At 39.2% G+C, this 18,045-nt stretch overlaps 1 protein-coding gene across 3 annotated transcripts in view; it reads left to right on the forward strand.

Annotated features, from left to right (window-relative positions):
* The first annotated feature begins 14,128 nt into the window (after positions 1-14,128).
* The window catches only part of adam11 (ADAM metallopeptidase domain 11), a 162,959-nt gene continuing 159,042 nt past the window's right edge, over positions 14,129-18,045 (forward strand). For 2 of the 3 annotated variants that reach the window (XM_051666956.1, XM_051666957.1), the window contains exons 1-2: positions 14,129-14,448; positions 14,732-14,901. In XM_051666956.1, coding sequence (XP_051522916.1) covers positions 14,388-14,448; positions 14,732-14,901 — 231 coding nt within the window. In that variant the 5' untranslated portion in view covers positions 14,129-14,387. The remainder of the gene's footprint in view (positions 14,449-14,731; positions 14,902-18,045) is intronic. The other variant, XM_051666954.1, reaches the window with a different exon arrangement.

Genomic DNA, 18,045 nt, shown 5'->3' on the forward strand with positions numbered 1-18,045 from the left:
ACGATCCTCACCGCACAGTCAAAAGCGCAGAACTGCAAGATAATATTGCATGTACATATCTAGTTCACAACATCGAGCAGTTTAACCTTTCTAGCTGCAACTGTTTATTTTTAAATTAAAAGCAGTGTCGGACAGAGTCAGCAAAATACTTTAATCTCAACAAAGAACCTAAAAAATATGGCAACATTACTCTCAGCAGAGGATTTAATGTCCGGCAGTGATCGTCTTTTTATTTGTTGTTGATGCAGCACTTTCATGGCTGTAAAAACAGCGGTGCATAAATGGACTAAACTTAAAGTGTTAAAGAGTCAAAACTTTTTGCTGAGGGTTTTCTGTGCTGACTATTATTCTCTTTTAAGCACAGCAAGCTATAATCACGCAAAAACGCTCTCTAAGAAGTTGTGTCTCTCAATTAATTCATTAATTGTGTCTCCCATTAACCACCACTGCTAAAAATATTAATGTTGCTAGTCGACCCCACTTATCGACTTGTCAGTAGTTGGATGATTAATCAATTAGTCGACATCCATAGCACATCCCTATTGTCAATACCAAACACTAACTAAAGCAGCGCTCTCGCTACATGACTTTTTGGTTGGGTTTTGCTGTCGCAGACAGATTTCCGAGGTCTGTGACAAAACTTCTAGATCGTAGCCAAATTGGTGCTCGCTACGGTCTGCGATACTTGTTAAATATGTGCAGTTCAGCAATGTGATCTGGTCTTGAGCTGTCACAGACACTGATATTTTCAAACATGTTTGATATTATCGCCACATCATCTTGTAGTGTGAGCGATGCTGCAACAATGGCGAACAGCTCCAGCCAGTCTCATCTTATCAACCATCATTGTTCAGGAATAAGTCACAAATTTTTTCATTACTGTTTTTTCTTGTAATAAAATAACAAGAATGAATTTTTAACAAATACCGTAAATAAATGGTCTGAGCACTCTACTTCACATTGTGCTAGGTTTTATTTACCTGCAACTTTTTTTCTAAAACAGACACAGACAGCCTGCCCATCTTCCCATTCATTATTTCTGCCATATTTTCTTTTTCCGTCTTCTCTCTTGTTTTTTTGACAAAATTAGTAAACGGACAACTTTCAGACTGCGAGCTGATCGTAACCCTCAGTTTTTTGTGAGGTTGAAACATCCATTTTCCAAAAAATTAGAGATATAGGCATCTTTAAGTTTCCATCTGAATCGCTGAATAAGGGCAAACTCAAGATTTTATACAAATTAGGATATTTTTGTTATAAAACCTCTTATCAAGAAACCACAGCTTGATCCTGGAGAGTTGGCTAATTATAGATCTCAAATCTCCCATTTATGTTTAAAATACTTGAAAGGGTAGTGTCCTCCCAACTGTTAATTTTTGCAGAGAAATGGCATCTGTGAAGAATATCAGTCAGGATTTAGGCCCCATCATAGTACAAGCTACAAATGACATGATCTTATCTTCTGATCACGGCTGCATTTTTTTTCCAGTGCTTTTATATCTTAGTTCTGCTTTCGATATAATAAATCATGACATTCTCTTGATAGGTTTATGAATTATATTGGCATTTGTGGACAGGAAGTAGCTTGGTTAGCTACCATTTTGTATGTGTGAACAAAGAATTGTCAGATCAAGCTAAAGTTAAGTATGAAGTGCTATAGGGATCAGTTTTAGGGTTTTATGTGCTTCTGGGAGACATTAAGCAGGATCCATGGAATTAGTTTACACTGTTACACCGAATATACCAAACTTTATTTCCTCAAAACCCAACAAAATTTCCCAATTCTCCAAGTTAGTGGAGTGTATCAATTATATATTTGCTTATCGAGCAAACAGGTCTGTGGATGATGCAGTCAACATAGGATTGCATCATATCCTGCAACATCTGGACAGACCAGGGACATATGCAAGGATCCTTTTTGTGGACTTCAGTTCAGCTTTCAACACCATCATCCCAGCTATACTCCAGAATAATTTACACCAACTCTCTGTTCCCATGTCTATCTGGATTACCAGCTTTCTGACGGACAGGCAGCAGCTTGTGAGACAGGGGAAACTCACTTCCAGCACCTGTACAATCAGCACTGGTGCCCCCCAGGGATGTGTGCTCTCCCCACTACTCTTCTCCCTCTACACCAATGACTGCATTGCCAAGGACCCCTCTGTCAAGCTCCTGAAGTTTGCAGATGACACCACTGTCATCGGCCTCATCCGAGATGACGATGAGTCTGCATACACAAGGGAGGTTGAACAGCTGGCTGTCTGGTGCAGTCAAAACAACCTTGAGCTGAACACACTCAAAACGGTGGAGATCATTGTGGACTTTAGGAGAAACACCCCAACACTGACCCCCTCACCATTCTAAACAGCACTGTGGCAGCAGTGGAGTCATTCAGGTTCCTGGGCACTACCATCTCACAGGACCTGAAGTGGGAGACCCATATTGACTCCATTGTGAAAAAGGCCCAGCAGAGGTTGTACTTCCTTCGCCAGCTGAGGAAATTCAACCTGCCACAGGCGCTGCTGATACAGTTTTACTCAGCAGTCATTGAGTCTGTCCTCTGCACTTCAATAACTGTCTGGTTTGGTCAACTACGAAATCAGATATCAGAAGACTACAAAGGACAGTTCGGACTGCTGAGAGGATTATTGGTTGCCCCCTGCCCCCCACCCCCCCCACCCCCTCAAGAACTATACACTTCCAGAGTGAGGAAAAAGGCTGGAAAAATCACTCTGGAACCCACTCACCCTGCTTACTACTGTTGCCTTCTGGCTGACACTTCAGAGCTCTGAGCACAGGAACAGGTTTTTCCCTCAGGCTATCCATCTCATGAACAGTTAAATTTCCCCATTGAGCAATAACTATGTGCAATACACAGTTTAGTCTTTCTTATATTTATCCAACACATCCAACCTCTTCTGCCATTTCATTCCTCTGAAAAAAAAAACAAAAAAATAAAAAAAAAACATTTGCACTGTACATAACAGATTTGTATTTGCACTGTACATAACAGATTGTATTAGATTTGCACTACCCATGTGTATGTGTGTATGTATGTATGTGTGTGTCTGTACGTATGTGTATAATTATTTTTTATTTTTTATTATTATCTATGTCTTGCTGCTGTTTTTGTATTGTTTTTGTATTGTTGTACGCTGGAAGCTCCTGTCACCAAGACAAATCCCTTGTATGTGTAAGCATACTTGGCAATAAAGCTCATTCTGATTCTGATATCAAAGATTGGATGGCTAGAAATTTCCTTCCACTTAATTCTGACAAAACAGAGGTACTAATTTTTGGACCAAAAACATCTAAAAATAAGCCGCTTGAATGTAATTTGACTCTGGATGGATGTACTGTTACATCGTCTTCTATAGTTAAGGACTTAGGTGTTATATTTGAAAAAAATCTGTACTTTGAAAATCATATTTCCAATGTTTGTAGAATAAACATTCAATGCGTACATACTATGCTCTCTTTTTCTGATGCCGAAAAACTAATACCTGCGTTCAGGACCTCAAGACTAGATTATTGCAATGCATTATTGGAAGGATGTCCTACAGGTTGTTGGAAACTCTACGAGAAGACCAGGAGACTCGGGTAAAGCTTCAGCAGGATTCTTTATTGTAGAAGATCAGGAGCATCAGTCTACATGTCAGAACGTGCTGTCTCGTGCTGCAGTCATCAAGTCTAACTTAGTGAGGCATACATTGTATTTTATTTACATTCATTTACATTTTATTTAACATTCAGTGGGCAGTCCTTCCAGGTGGTAACAGTATTCAGGTGAACCTTAAAGAATGCAGTTGAACCCACCACAGACTGGGGTTTCTTAAGCCCTAATCCAATCAGCATAACTATATAACTCAGACAGCTTCATTTTCATAGAAATAAGTAAGGGTCCACACCTGTGGCAATGCATTTACTTTTGATTAACTCAGACATTGATTGAACCATGAAACCACGAGAAACAAGTTTTCATTAACATACACTTTTGTTCAAGTTGACAAACAGGATGCAGCCATGTGTGGATGATCTCACAGAATCTCGGTACTAAATACCTTGAAAGCCCAATACAATGTGCATCACTTTAGTTTTTCATGTGATGTTATGAAAGACAGTAGACCACCTGATCTTACAGTGACACTTAAATTTGCAATCCCACAGTCCTCCCTTTGAGAGTTAATAAAAACTCTCACATAATGCAAATTTAAATCTTCAAAAATCCATTCTATGGCAGATGTTTGTTAACATAAGCCACATCTTCTAATCTTGTAACCTTTAGTTACAGGCACATATTACTTATTCTGTGTCCCAGAGTCAGGTAAATGTAAAAGAATCTATGGATGATAGTTCTTTCAAAACCATAACTTCTGCACATTTACAACAACAGGTGGTAACATGTTGCATAAGCTACATGATGACACAGAAAATCATGTAGCCCAAAAGTGTAAGCACTAAAGTCAAGGAAGCTAGAATAGTCGTGAAGTCTTGTGTCCAATGTCCTCTTGACAGCCAACATAGACGAATCACTCAGGAGATGTGTCTTTGTGTCCCTCATGATGCTTTTCCATGGATGTCTGTGGGCTTGGTCAACACCAGCGCGATGAGAATGACATTCTGATATATGTCCATACCTGCAACAAGAAAAACAAAGAAGCAGCAAACCAGCAGTATTCATGTATCTACTTCACTATGTAAGATGTCAGTTTATTGTATAGTTTTTGTTTTCACATCTAGACTTCACTGTATAGTTGTACTCTTGACATTTTCTCAACCAACTTCTTGAGGTATCACCCTGGGATGCTTTGTATATGTATAGATAGTATAGTTTTTTGTTTTTTTATACCCTAGTATAATAAAATTTGACACATATGCACCAGTGAGGTGGGGTTCAACTACTGAAAGGGGAAAACCTATGAGGAAGTCTTCACCGCAGGGTTGGCCCTCAAGGCCTAATGCACTTTGGTTCTTCCTGGACACCTCACTGGTCCGTGTGTCCTAGTCAGTCCCTGTGGGTGGTTTGTGTTCTATTGCCTCTGCAGTTTGTTAATGAGCTACCAGGTGACCAGATTTCAGAAACAGCATCTTCTGAATTTGTTGTCCTCAATTACGTAAGAACAATGTACAAACAATTAAAAAACATCTAATTTAAATCCTCTAAGAAACATCAGTCACAAAAGACATCATAAAAGAGGAGTGAGTGACTGATATGTGCTATAATGTAACATTCAGGACTGTGAGTGTACTTAAACAGTTCCCCTCCAAAACATATATTGATTGCAATTGCAAAGAGTCTTTCATATTTGCTGTAAAATTCTAGGGAAAGATAATCACTCACAGCCCTAACAATTAGTCCCTTAGCAACTGCCCCACAAGTTTAGTGAAGAGGGGACGGCTGCTTCAGGACTGTAAGCAGGCTGTATAAGTGCTGTGTAATGCCTTGCATTTCTCCTAATATCTTTCTACACTCTTTCATATAATGTCCAGGTTTACCACAATAGTGAAATCTACCCACCCTCTTAGGAAATTTGTGGTGTTGTTTACCCACTGTGTTTGCCTTATGCAAGGATGCTGCTGCAAACCTTACATTTGCTCTAACATCAGAGTCTCTTTCCCAGGTCGCCAATCTGCCAAAGTTAGTTTGTAGAGTTTCAATGGACCATGTCAGATTTAAGAAAGGAAGTGCTTTTCTGTACGCTGTTGAAAGGCTATCAAACCAACTATGGACTAGAGAACCCTTCTCAAGAGTGTCAGCTATACCTGTCACGGTCCTGTCACTCTGTCAGTCTGGGTTTTTGTGTGACAGGACCATGACATCATTGTTCTATGTCTGTCTTGTGTTTCGTTTTCTGTGTCTGTGTGAGCGCACGGCTTCGGTTGTTATTTCCCTGCCATGCACTCCTCGGTTGGTCTCCTGTTTCATGTTCGGAGCATGGTGTCTGGATCCTGACTTCCCTGTCTGGTTCGGTTTCGGTTGGTGTCGGGATTTAGACACTCATGCTCCATGTTCTGTCTGTTATTGGCATGATTGCATTGCGCTTATGTCATCTTGGTGGCATGCACTCACGTCAATCGTTTATGTCTGTCTCTCGTGACCACAGATGCGTTTCGCATTGTGCTGCGTGCCTGGGATGCGAGCTGTCTTCACATTGTGCTGAGGTTCGGTCACTTTGGTCTGAGGTGTCGGGTTTGTGTGTGACCGAAATCTCGTACGGTTGTAATGTCTCCTTTTGTCACCTGTTGCATGCATCGCGTGGTGCATCGCGTGGTGTTTGCCTTGCGATGTACACACAGGCTTTGTCTAGTATGAGAATGCATGGCATTGCTTTGTTAGCGTTGCCTGCATTCTCTTGTCTTATCTGTCGGTTGCCATGAGCGCATGTTGCCTTGTTGGGTGTCTGTGTCTTGTGAGAGCATGTGGCTTTGTTTTGTTTCTGTATTGCCATGTGTCTCTCAGTCTTCCGTCATACCCCGCCTCTTTGTTTGCCTATTATTAGTTCATTTGTTGCACCTGCCCTGCCCATTAACATGTTTGATTTCCTTCCCTATTTTAGTCTTCTCATGTGTGCTGTCCAGTGCCAGTTCGTCTTGTTCTTGGTTGTGTCTCATGTCAGTCCTGTTTGTAATCTCTTCTGTCGGTTCCGGTTAGTCCTGGTCCCTATTTGTCTGCCCCAGTCCAGCTCCAGAGGATTGCCTGTGCTGGACAGAGTGTTTTCCCCATGAGGATGTTTATGTTTGTTTTTGCCTTTTTGGTTGTATAAATAAATCCTTTTTTTTTTTTTTTTACTCTGCGTTTCGGTCCTGACTCTGCTTCAACCCGTGACAGAACCATTGCAAGCTGCAGCCGCTTGACAAATATTTCAGTGTACTCACTTACAGTTTCATCTTTTTGTACACAATTAGTGACTTTTGACCAGTCTACCTTCGGCCCAATGATGTTCCTCAACACTCTCAGAACTCCCTCTCGCAAGTTCTCTTTACTTGCTTGCTGAAACTCAGAAGTATCAACAGCAGTTTCAAAATCATTAAACTCTGAATATGTCAATATTTGTGACATTAGCTGGTTGATTTCAGCTAGAGACATGTCATAGAGCTGTATTTTTCTGGACAACACTCTCTGTGCTGATAGCAAACATTGAGCAAGTCTCTCTATTGTCTCAGGACCTAAAGCCTTGTTGACTGTTTGTACCTGCACTATGAAGGTTGCTAATGGAACAGTGTTACCTTTTTCTACTCTACTTTGAGCATTTCTTCTTGCTCCACACACTTTAACAACATTAACTGCTTTATTAATCAATCCAGTAGTGTCATTAATAGACATTCCAGTGTTCTTGTCTACATACAGACTGTCAGGATAGATATCATCTTTTGCTGAAGCCCTGTAATGGTCCAGCTCCTTAGAGAGTGAGGACACTCAAGAAAATAATTCTTTATTTTGCTCTTCTAACTTAGCAATACATTGAGTTTGCTCTTGAGCTAAAGCTAAAGAAAATTCATGATGACAACAGAGAATGCCTTTTATGTTTCCCTTCCGAATACAAGCACCAAGTAACGTTTTGCATTCATCTATGGACCATACTTTTTCTGGATTAATACCAAATTTCTTTGTCAAATTCTGTCACTGACACTGTCACTTTTGAGTCCATGTGTTCTCCTGACAAGGATTTAAATTCATTGTCTGTCCATAAAGGGGTAGCTACTAGTCCACCTTTCTCAGTTGTAGGAATTCGTCTAGCGTTCTTGTTGCCATTGTTACTTTCACCAGTTTCTCTCTGACAAAACAAAAAAGAACTATCAAAAATGTTATTTGACTGTCACTTTTGTCTCTCTCACAAAACAGATGGTACAGTACACATCTTTGACAAGCAATGAAACCTTAAACACATCCCTGGCATTGTTCAGGACACAAACACACTCTCAGTTTAAGTCTATACTAAAGACTCATCTATTCAACCAGGCATAAATCTAATTTAGCCCTCAACTCACAGTTATGCTGCATTAGTCAGGTCCGCCAGAACTGGAATTATATTCTAGAACTATATTCTATGCTTTAAAGTGAATGGCATCTATGCTAATATTATTCTATTTGTTTTCCTGTCAACTTTGGGATACATATCCTGAGGTTACCACAGCCTGCCAGATCCAGGGATGACTACTAACCGAAACCTTTGCCATCCAGACATCACTTCAGTCTACTATGATGGACATCACAGAGGATGAACAACTGCCAAGCGATTTAAGATTGTTCTGAAAGGAACCAACCAGGTGGTTACAGTCATCTGTGATTGGTCAATGACATGCAGCATTTTAACACCTTTATCTTTGTGGTGTGTGCCACAAACAGTCCTGCATTACAATGCAATTAAATTCACGTAAACAAGCTTGACAAGCAGAGGCACCTCCATTTGGCTGCCTGGCACCTCTCTCCCTATGCCAAAATGAATAAGAAACTCACGGTTACCACATCCCATGTATAACCGGCTTTACAGGTTTCTAATAGATAGTTTTCATTCTATAACCCTGCTCGATTTAAAGATGGCTCTTCTCTGCCTGCACATGACATTTCATCTGTAAATATTTGTTCAATAAATGTTAACGTTACTCTATTGCACTTATTTCAAGGTTTACCATCTGTTTGTGTGTTTGCATCAAGTCATTTTGTTGCATCAGACATAATGTTATTCTTTATTTATGTCAGATATCTATTATGCATGTAATATGCACACTACCGGTCAAAGGTTTTGAAACACTTGACTGAAATGTTTCTCATGATCTTAAAAATCTTTTGATCTGAAGGCATATGCTTAAATGTTTGAAATTAGTTTTGTAGACAAAAATATAATTGTGCCACCATATTAATTTATTTCATTATAAAACTAAAATTTAATTAAAAAAAAAAAGTTTTTGAAATGGATGACTTGGACCAAATAATAAAGAAAAGCAGCCAATAAGTGCCCAACATAGATGGGAACTCCTTCAATACTGTTTAAAAAGCATCCCAGGGTGATACCTCAAGAAGTTGGGTGAGAAAATGTCAAGAGTACATGTCTGCAAATTCTAGGCAAAGGGTGACTACTTTGAAGATGCTAAAATATAACACAGTTTTGATTTATTTTGGATTTTGTTGTCACAACATAATTCCCATATTTCCATTTATGTTATTCCATAGTTTTGATGACTTTACTGTTATTCTAGGAGTAGAAATAGAAGTAAAAAAACACAATTAAAAAAACACAATTTACAACACAATAAAATACACAATAAAATAGAATAAGAAATATACTGTATGTACAATGTATGCATATGAAGATGAAATAGTGCATAATGACAGATGTAGAGGTTGTAGCAGCAACAGTTTGACTGGCAATATGTACATTGTGCAAGGTAAAGTGCAATTGTGCAGTAATGTTGACCTGCAACAGGCTGATGTTATAGAGGTGATGTTGTAGATGTATAATAATGATAATATAATAATATGATAATGAAGAGTGTAAGATTGTTCAAGTGTGGTGTTGAATAGTGAAACTAGTCCTGGTGTTGTCCTTGGTTCAGGGCATGGATGGCCTGGGGAAAGAAGCTCCTTCTCATTTTCTCTGTTTTGGCCATCAGGGAGCGGAAGCATTTCCCTGACCGCAACAAAGAGAAGAGTCCATTATTAGGATGGCTGAGGTCTTTCATGATCTTCCTGGCTTTGGTCCAGCATCATTTGCTGTAGATGGACTGCAGGTCAGGGAGTTTGATGTGGGTGATGCGCTCAGCTGATCACACCACTCTTTGTAGAGCCAGTCTATCTTGTTTTGTGCAGTTTCCAAACCAGGCTGTGATGTTTCCTGTCAGGATGCTCTCAGCTGTGCAGGTGTAAAAGTTTTTTAGCACCATAGAGGGCAGTTTAAAGTCCTTTAAGTGCCTGAGGTGGTAAAGACGCTGATGGGCCTTCTTCACCAGGGTGTTAATGTGGCAGGTCCATGACAGATTGTGTGAGATGTGTATGCCAAGATAACGGACACTGTCCACTCTCTCCACTGTGGCCCGTTGATCATAATGGGGTGGTAGTTCCTCGCCTGCTTTGTGCTGAAGTCCACTATCAGCTCCTTTGTCTTGCTGACATTCGAAAGGAGGTTGTTCTCCTGGCACCAGTCCTCCAGGCCTTTGATCTCCTGCAGATAGGCCCTCTCATCGTTATCAGAGATCAGGCCCACCACAACAGTGTCGTCAGCAAACTTAACAATGGTGGTAGAGTTGGAAGTGGCCACACAATCATAAGTGTGCAATGAGTATAGCAGGAGGCTTAGAACACAATGCTGGGGGCTCCAGTGCTGAGGGTGAGGGGGGGGGGATGTGAGACATGTCTGCCCATCCTTACTGCCAGTCAGGAAGTTGGAGATCCACTGACGTAGAGATGGGCTAAATCCTAGGTCCTCCAACTTGGTGGTGAGTTTAGAGGGAATTATAGTATTAAAAGCTGAACTGTAATCAACAAACAGCATTTTAACATAATTTCCCTTCCTCTTGTCCAGATGATTTAGGACTGTGTGGAGGATACGTGTGATGGCATCGTCCATTGAGCAATTTGGACGGTAAGCGAACTGTAAGGGATCCAGGGTGTCAGGAAGTGAGGAGTTGATGAAGTCTGTGATGAATTGTAATAGAATCAATAATAAACTATTACAATAGTTACAATAATGAACAAACACAATCTGTTTTAACTGATAGCACAAAAATTATTGTATTGTTCCTGTACATACTGAATGCATCATTCAAACATTCACAGTGTAGGTTGGAAAAAGTATGTGAACCCCATAGGCTAATGACATCAACAAAAGCTAATTTGAGTCAGGAGTTGGCAAACCTGGCATCCAATTAATGAAACAAGATTAGAGGTGTGGGTGAGAGTTACTTTGACTTATAAAAACCACTCAAACATTTTGAGATTGCTATTCACAAGAAGCATCTGCTGACGTGGACCATGCCTCGCAAAAAGAAAAAGAGATCTCAGAAGACCTACGATCAAAAATTGTTGATTTGCATAAAGCTGGAAAGGGTTACAAAGTTATCTGAAAGAGCTTAGATATTCATTTGCCCACAGTTAGACAAACTGTCTATAAATGGAGATGCTTTGTACTGTGGCCACTCTCCCTAGAAGTGGCCGTCCAGCCAAGATGACTCAAAGGGCACACATTGAATGGTCAATGAGGTACAAAAGAACACTAGAGTGACAGCTAAATACTTGAGGGAATCACTGAAACTGGTTAACATCTCTGTTCATGAGTCTACTATATAGAAAACATTAAACAGGCATGTTGTCCATAGCTGGACACCACGAAGGAAGCCGCTGCTTTCCAACAAAAACATTGCTGTGTGCCTGAAGTTTGCCAAAGACCATTTTGACACCACAACGCTATTGAGAAAATGTTTTGTGGATTGATGAAACTAAAGTTGAATTGTTTGGGAAGAACACACAGCACTAAGTATGGCATAAAAAGGTCACTGCTTACCAACATCAAAACATCATCCCAACGGTCAAGTATGTTGGAGGGAGCATCATAAATTGGGGCTGCTTTGCTGCTTAGGGGCCTGGACCGCTTGCCATTATTGAGGGAACAATTAATTCCCAAGTTTTTCAAGATATCCTACAGAATAATTTCAGGGTGGCTGTGCATCAGCTGAAGCTCAGTAGAAGTTGGGTGATGCAGCAGGACAATGACCCTAAACATTGAAGTAAATGCACTACAGAATAGCTTCAAAAAAAGACAATCCCCCTTTTTGAGTGGCCCAGTCAGATCCTAGACCTCAACCCAATAGAGGTGCCATGAATGACCTCAAGAGAGCCGTTCACACCAGACATCCTAAGAATATGGCTGAGCTGATGCAGTTCTGTACGGAAGAATGGTCCAAAATTCCTTCTGAACGTTGTGCAGGTCTAATCCGCAGCTACCGGAAATGCTTGGTTGAGGTTATTGCTGCCAAAGGAGGATTGTCTATTTATTAAGTCCAAGGGTTCACTTCATTTTTCCACAGCACTGTGAATGTTTAATGGGATGTGTTCAATAAAGACGTGAAAGATTATAATTGTTTGTATGTTGTTAGCTTAAGCAAAAAACAATTTTTTTGTCTATACTTGTGACTTTGATAAAGATGAGATCACATTTTAAGACCAGCTAATTCCAAAGGATTCACATACTTTTTTCTGCCAAATTAATTGTTTTTATTTCTGAGATGATAACTGGACACCACTGACTAAATTAACCATAATGTAATGTAATGAGGTCATATGCCTACAATGTGGCAGACTACTGATTAAAACATTTATCGTTGCATTCTGTTTCACATAGCCTACTATTTTTAGTGTGCATTAAGCAATATGCTAGTATTCCATTCCAAACATACTTGTAGCTTCATTAATTAATCAAAACTTTATTCATTCCCAATAAAGGTTTAAGTAATTACCTGGTAATCAGATCTGTAATGTTTCTTGTTTCTTTAAGAATGCACTATTCTGTTCGCTACACTCAAAAAATAAATAAATAAATAAAAATCTCTTTTATTTCTTTATGTACTATGTAATGAAAGTGAATGTTATCATGCTACATGCATGCTGGTTGGAAGCACTACATAGTGTAGTTTAAATCAAAATCAAATCACTTTATTGTCACACAGCCATATACACAAGTGCAATGGTGTGTGAAATTCTTGGGTGCAGTTCCGATCAACATAGCAGTCGTGACAGTGATGAGACATATACCAATTTAATAACTATGCAGTGGTTAGCACAGCAATTGCTCAACGAAGCGATAAATCAATTTATTGTGTGACATCTACCTGTTGTGACATGTACCTCATCGTTAGTTCAAGCTCCACTCTTCACCATAATTGTAACCTCCAAAACTCCAACATAACAAAAACTCTTCTAAGTCCCATGCAAAGCATGCTTGGAAATGGAAATCCCCTGCTCAGATTCATCAATGTTACATTAACACCACAAAAAGTATTGATGTAGTTCCAACTCAAATTGATTAAGTAAACTTTCATTTTACAAATTTAAATGGATAGAACGCAATAAAATCAAGTTGTGACTAAATGTTCTAGAACTGTGTTGCTTTAGTTTGTGAATTAACAAACAGCAAAAATCCTTTTTTTTAAGTGTATGATGTAAATGAATGATATGGGGTTTGCTGGAGTTGGGCAGATCAAGGTTGTGTAAGTGCAGTAACTGAAGGTTAATGGAGATCGATTCAGTCCTCGGACAATATTGCTGAGGAGGAGAGTATTTTATATGCTTTTATCTTTCAACTGATGTAAGACTAGCTTCTCTCTCTCTCTCTCTCTCTCTCTCTCTCTCTCTCTCTCTCTCTCTCTTTCATTCAGCATACTGAATTAAAGTAATAGTACCCTGTTTTGTCTTATGCAAGTATACTATGTAAGTATAGATTTTCCTGACAGTTTTCATCATATTCACCTACTGCATTTGTATTTCTACCAGCTGTTTTTTGGTGTGTGCAAAGCTTTATTTTCCATGCTACATGCAAAACTACACTCAACAATAATGATCACTTGATATAATGTCAGTACATTTTAATGAGTAAATTGAATAATAATTTAATATTGCTCATTGACATCAATTGTTTATATATTATTTGAAATAAACAAAACATTCGGACATAATCCAATATGTAATAAACAGGCCTACACAAATAAATACCAAAAGCAAAAAGAAAAGAAAAAACTATTTTTTACCTCTCTAAAGAATAATAAAGACACAAAATCAAGGAGGAAATTAAGAATATTTCAATATTTACATGAGCTGTTTTAGTAATGTGGTCATATGGTATGTCTACTGTTCATACAATAAAACATATTTTGAAATTTCTTCAAAAGCTGAAGCATATAGCAGTGTATTGTAGCTTGTCACACTAGGGTGATAATGTAACATTATAACTGCAATTGTTAGGCGTATAGTCTTATTCGCTTTTGTGTAACTGTGATATCACAGTGTAATATTTATTACCGCTTAATAAAAATGCGCTTTATCATATTAGGCCACAGTGTGAAATAATGTTGCATGTGAGTGCGGTATTAAGTGAAGGGGAGGGGAAGAGAGGAGAGAGAGTGGGAGGTGCGGGTGTAAGTCCCGCAGAAGGAGCGTTTCAACATGAATTCCACCCGCAATCTTTGAGCGATACAAGCAGACATCACGGCGCGTCACTCAACCGGACAACATCTAAAGTCTATCCGATCAATGAGCATCTTATTTTCCAATTAAGTAATAACTGTGTCCGCGTTAACGTCTTCCTTGTGACTTAAACATTGCCTTGCAGCGGGATAAGGCTGTGAATGTCGCGTTTCGCATCTTTTCGCTCCGGTTGAAGCCGCAGGAGTATGTGATTATGTTGGCGATGCGCTGCCTCCTCCTGTGGGCTGCGGTCACCGCGCGACTCGCCGTGACAGGTAAACGTTGAAGCGGGTTCGTGATATTAGAACAAGCTTCATTGTTGTATCTATTTATGTGTAATATGTGCCAGAAGGAGAAATATTCATTGAACGGACGCATGTACACGTTTTCTGTCACGGGTATAGCTGTGAATCGTTCTGTACCGTGTCAGAATGCCTTGGCCGCAGCCTAGATGGATTGTAGTGGCTGGGGGAATGATTGATTACAGAACAATTGGATTAAGCATTAACTTGTTTTTTATTTTATTTTATTTTTTATGTATGTGTCCTGTATTGTAAGGCTGGGGCAGCAGCATCAAGCGGGAAGGAGCGTCGCGGGGACGCGAGCAGAACGCGTATGCGGAGGAGCGTACGCAACCTCAACGCCTGCTGCAGCGGACTGACGCGGAGGAGGAGCTGCCGCACGCGCACCTGCGTACACTAGTGAAGACAGATGCTGATGGAGCGCATGTGAGTGACTCTTCATTTTTACATTAAACATCAAATAAATATAGTTTACTTTTCTAAGACGCGTTTCTGCTATTAAAAATGACGCACCGGTATTGGTGCAACTGTATTCTAATGAAAAAAATAAATGTTTCTCTTTCTCCACCTCTGAAATTACTTTTCACCAAGCCTTCTTATTTTTCAACCTCTCCTTTGTCATTTAGAGAGCACTTTTCACCATCCAATAATTTCCTGATGGATAAAATCAGGTCCTGTCCTACACTGTTTTATCATTGAATATCTTGTCTCTTTTGATCTTACACTTAAAAAACAAATTAAATAAAAAACAAATCACATAACAGCAGCAAAATGTGTTGCTGTTTCATGTTGTCTTTAAAGAGCCATGAAATTACATTTACATTTATGCGTTTGGCAGACGCTTTTACCCAAAACGACTTACAGTGCACTTATTACAGGGGCAGTTCCCCTGGAGCAACCTGGAGTTAAGTGCCTTGCTCAAGGACACAATGGTGGTGGCTGTGGGGATTAAACCAGCAACCTTCTGATTACCAGATATGTGCTTTAGCCCACTATGCCACCACCCCTCTAAATTAAAAATTAAAACTGGAGTTGTGTTGCTTTTAGTCAGGACAGTTCACACCGACAGCATTTTTCAACTGGTTGTGTTTCATTTTTAACGAGAATTTGTGACTTGAGGCGACATGATGAGCGATGGAAGCTGCATTCACACTGGACTTTTCCAGCAAATTGCCAGAGAGCCTTCTATGTGAATGCTAACAAGAGCCAGAAAACCAGAAAATTTGATCTCGGCACCAGACCCTAACAATGCCTGGTGTGAACAAAGGCAGAGCTGATGCCATGAAGGGTGTGTGTCATAGTGATGCTGTAGTTATTGTGCAAAGGAGAAAGTTTGTATAGAATACGGACTAGGGATATAAAAACGTACCATTGCATTGCTCATTCCTGATATTGTGTGCATATAAAGTTGTATAAAGTCAATAAAGGATTTTTCTAAAATCCACAGGAACTAACATTTCCATTGTACATATTAGTTCAATTTGCTGAAGCCTGAACATCTATTTCCCACAACTGAGTGGTTGTAGTCTGTGGTGTGGGAATAATTTGGGTAAATAAAATAATGATGATGGTTACCCAATTTGTGAAATGTGTCTAAAAAAGTGTGGTCTCACGCAGGGAACACATCAAACCTGAAGTGCCATCTGCATGAGCTTCATCTTTCGGGAGGGTTGCACGATATATATTGCATTTATTGAATATTGCAAACGTACATATTACGATATGCATATCGCAAGGGCTTGTGATAATAAGTTAATTAACATAGTGATGCAGTAATGTTTATAGTGATGCAGATTGTCGATAATAGACTGGGCGCGTGATTGTCACTTGGTGTCTGTGCATACAGCGTGCGTAGGCACAGATCCAAAGCACGAGAAAAGCATGAGATATTCCCCATTCATTTTCTTCATGTCATTTCAACATTAACAGATTGGGTGAATACATGAGAGTTGACACATTCTAGTAAGTTGTATTGTATCTTTCAACATACCCTCTTATTTTAATTTTTGGTTTTTTTCATGCTATAATTCAGAGAGAGAGAGAGCGTTGCGCCCTGCTCCATTTGAATGGGTAGCTATCTGTCACACATAGCATTAAAGAGCATCAAAACAACATTTATTGTTGTATTTTGTGATAAAATTTACATAATTTGAACGCTGCAACTAAAATAGTGTTTCTCCAAAAACTACTTTCAACTCAAATGATGGGAGCATGTTAGATTTTTGGACATGAAACTAATGTTAAAACTGTATATATTATATGCATTCTATATGAAATTTGGAACAAAAGACACCTATGACTGTGATCTCTGGTATATACAATGGTGTAGATTTGGCTTGAACATTGGTGGGGGGGGGTTGCAGCGTGAAACATTTACATGTTTCCATTGATCATGGTATAAATATAAAACATTTTTGCCTTCAAATAATAATAAATAAAAATAAAAAAAAGTACATTTGTGTGGTGGGGGTTACAATGTTCCACGCACTCCGATGACTTCATCATAGGATAATCGCATTGAATATTGCATTATCCAACAACTTATCGAATATCGATTTTTTACTCAATATCGTGCAGCCCTATCTCTTGGAGTTCGTGGATCACGTATAGACTTAGAAATTATAGATCAGTAAACTCTGTGTTTCCGGCTCTCTTTACTGTGCACTTTCTCCTTTTTGCGTTAAATATTAATGAGGTGATCCTTCAACTCCTTTTACAGGAAACACATCAGATACAATACACTTTATATATAATGACTCATTAGGTTTATAGGTAGGCTAATGTTTCTGCTTTCTCTTGGTGAAAGCGAACTGTTGGCGATGTGACAAAGTTGTGAAGGACTTTATGCAAATGCACAGTGAAACAATGTAGCAACTACCAATGAGAGTGCAAAAAGTGGAGCTCACGTCTTCTGATACTGTTGGATACTGTGGATGCCTACTAGCAACCAACAATACAGTGACTTGACTGTCAATATGAAAGCCCCTTTAGCTTTGAGGTCATCTATGCTAGAGTACTCTTCAAAGTTACATAAACGTTTAGCAGATAAACACATTTAAAATTCACAGTCCCTCTCTTCTGGGAAAATGGACCAATAAAATGCTTTCTAGAATGAGAATGTTTCTCTCCCTACCTGACACCGACTAGCAAACTATGGGGTGCATCTCATCTTGCTTCCTATGTCGTGAATTTGGATATCGTGAACACAAATCCATTGTCCATTGAACATTGGGACACTCATGACTCATTTTCTCTCTAAATTTATCTTTTATGGTGCTGCTGTGTTTGAGTGAACAGTTTCGGACGCAATGTGTTTGGTGTGCGTTATGTGTAAACCCTGAATTTTCTTTTTTTATTGTTGAGGTGCTGGTTCATTTCTTCCAATTGAATATATATAGCTGTATTTTAGGGGCTGCACAATGTTAGTCAATCATAACAGTGGCTGTTTACATTAAAGTTTAAAAACAAGCATTTCAGACAGAGGGCCAGAGACAGGGTGGAAAATGATCATATATTACTAAATTATGACTGTTCTGATGCATAAAAATGTAATAAAATAAATAAATAAAA

This window comes from Myxocyprinus asiaticus, chromosome 32 (genome assembly GCF_019703515.2).
Source record: "Myxocyprinus asiaticus isolate MX2 ecotype Aquarium Trade chromosome 32, UBuf_Myxa_2, whole genome shotgun sequence".
In the NCBI taxonomy this organism is placed as follows: domain Eukaryota; kingdom Metazoa; phylum Chordata; class Actinopteri; order Cypriniformes; family Catostomidae; genus Myxocyprinus; species Myxocyprinus asiaticus.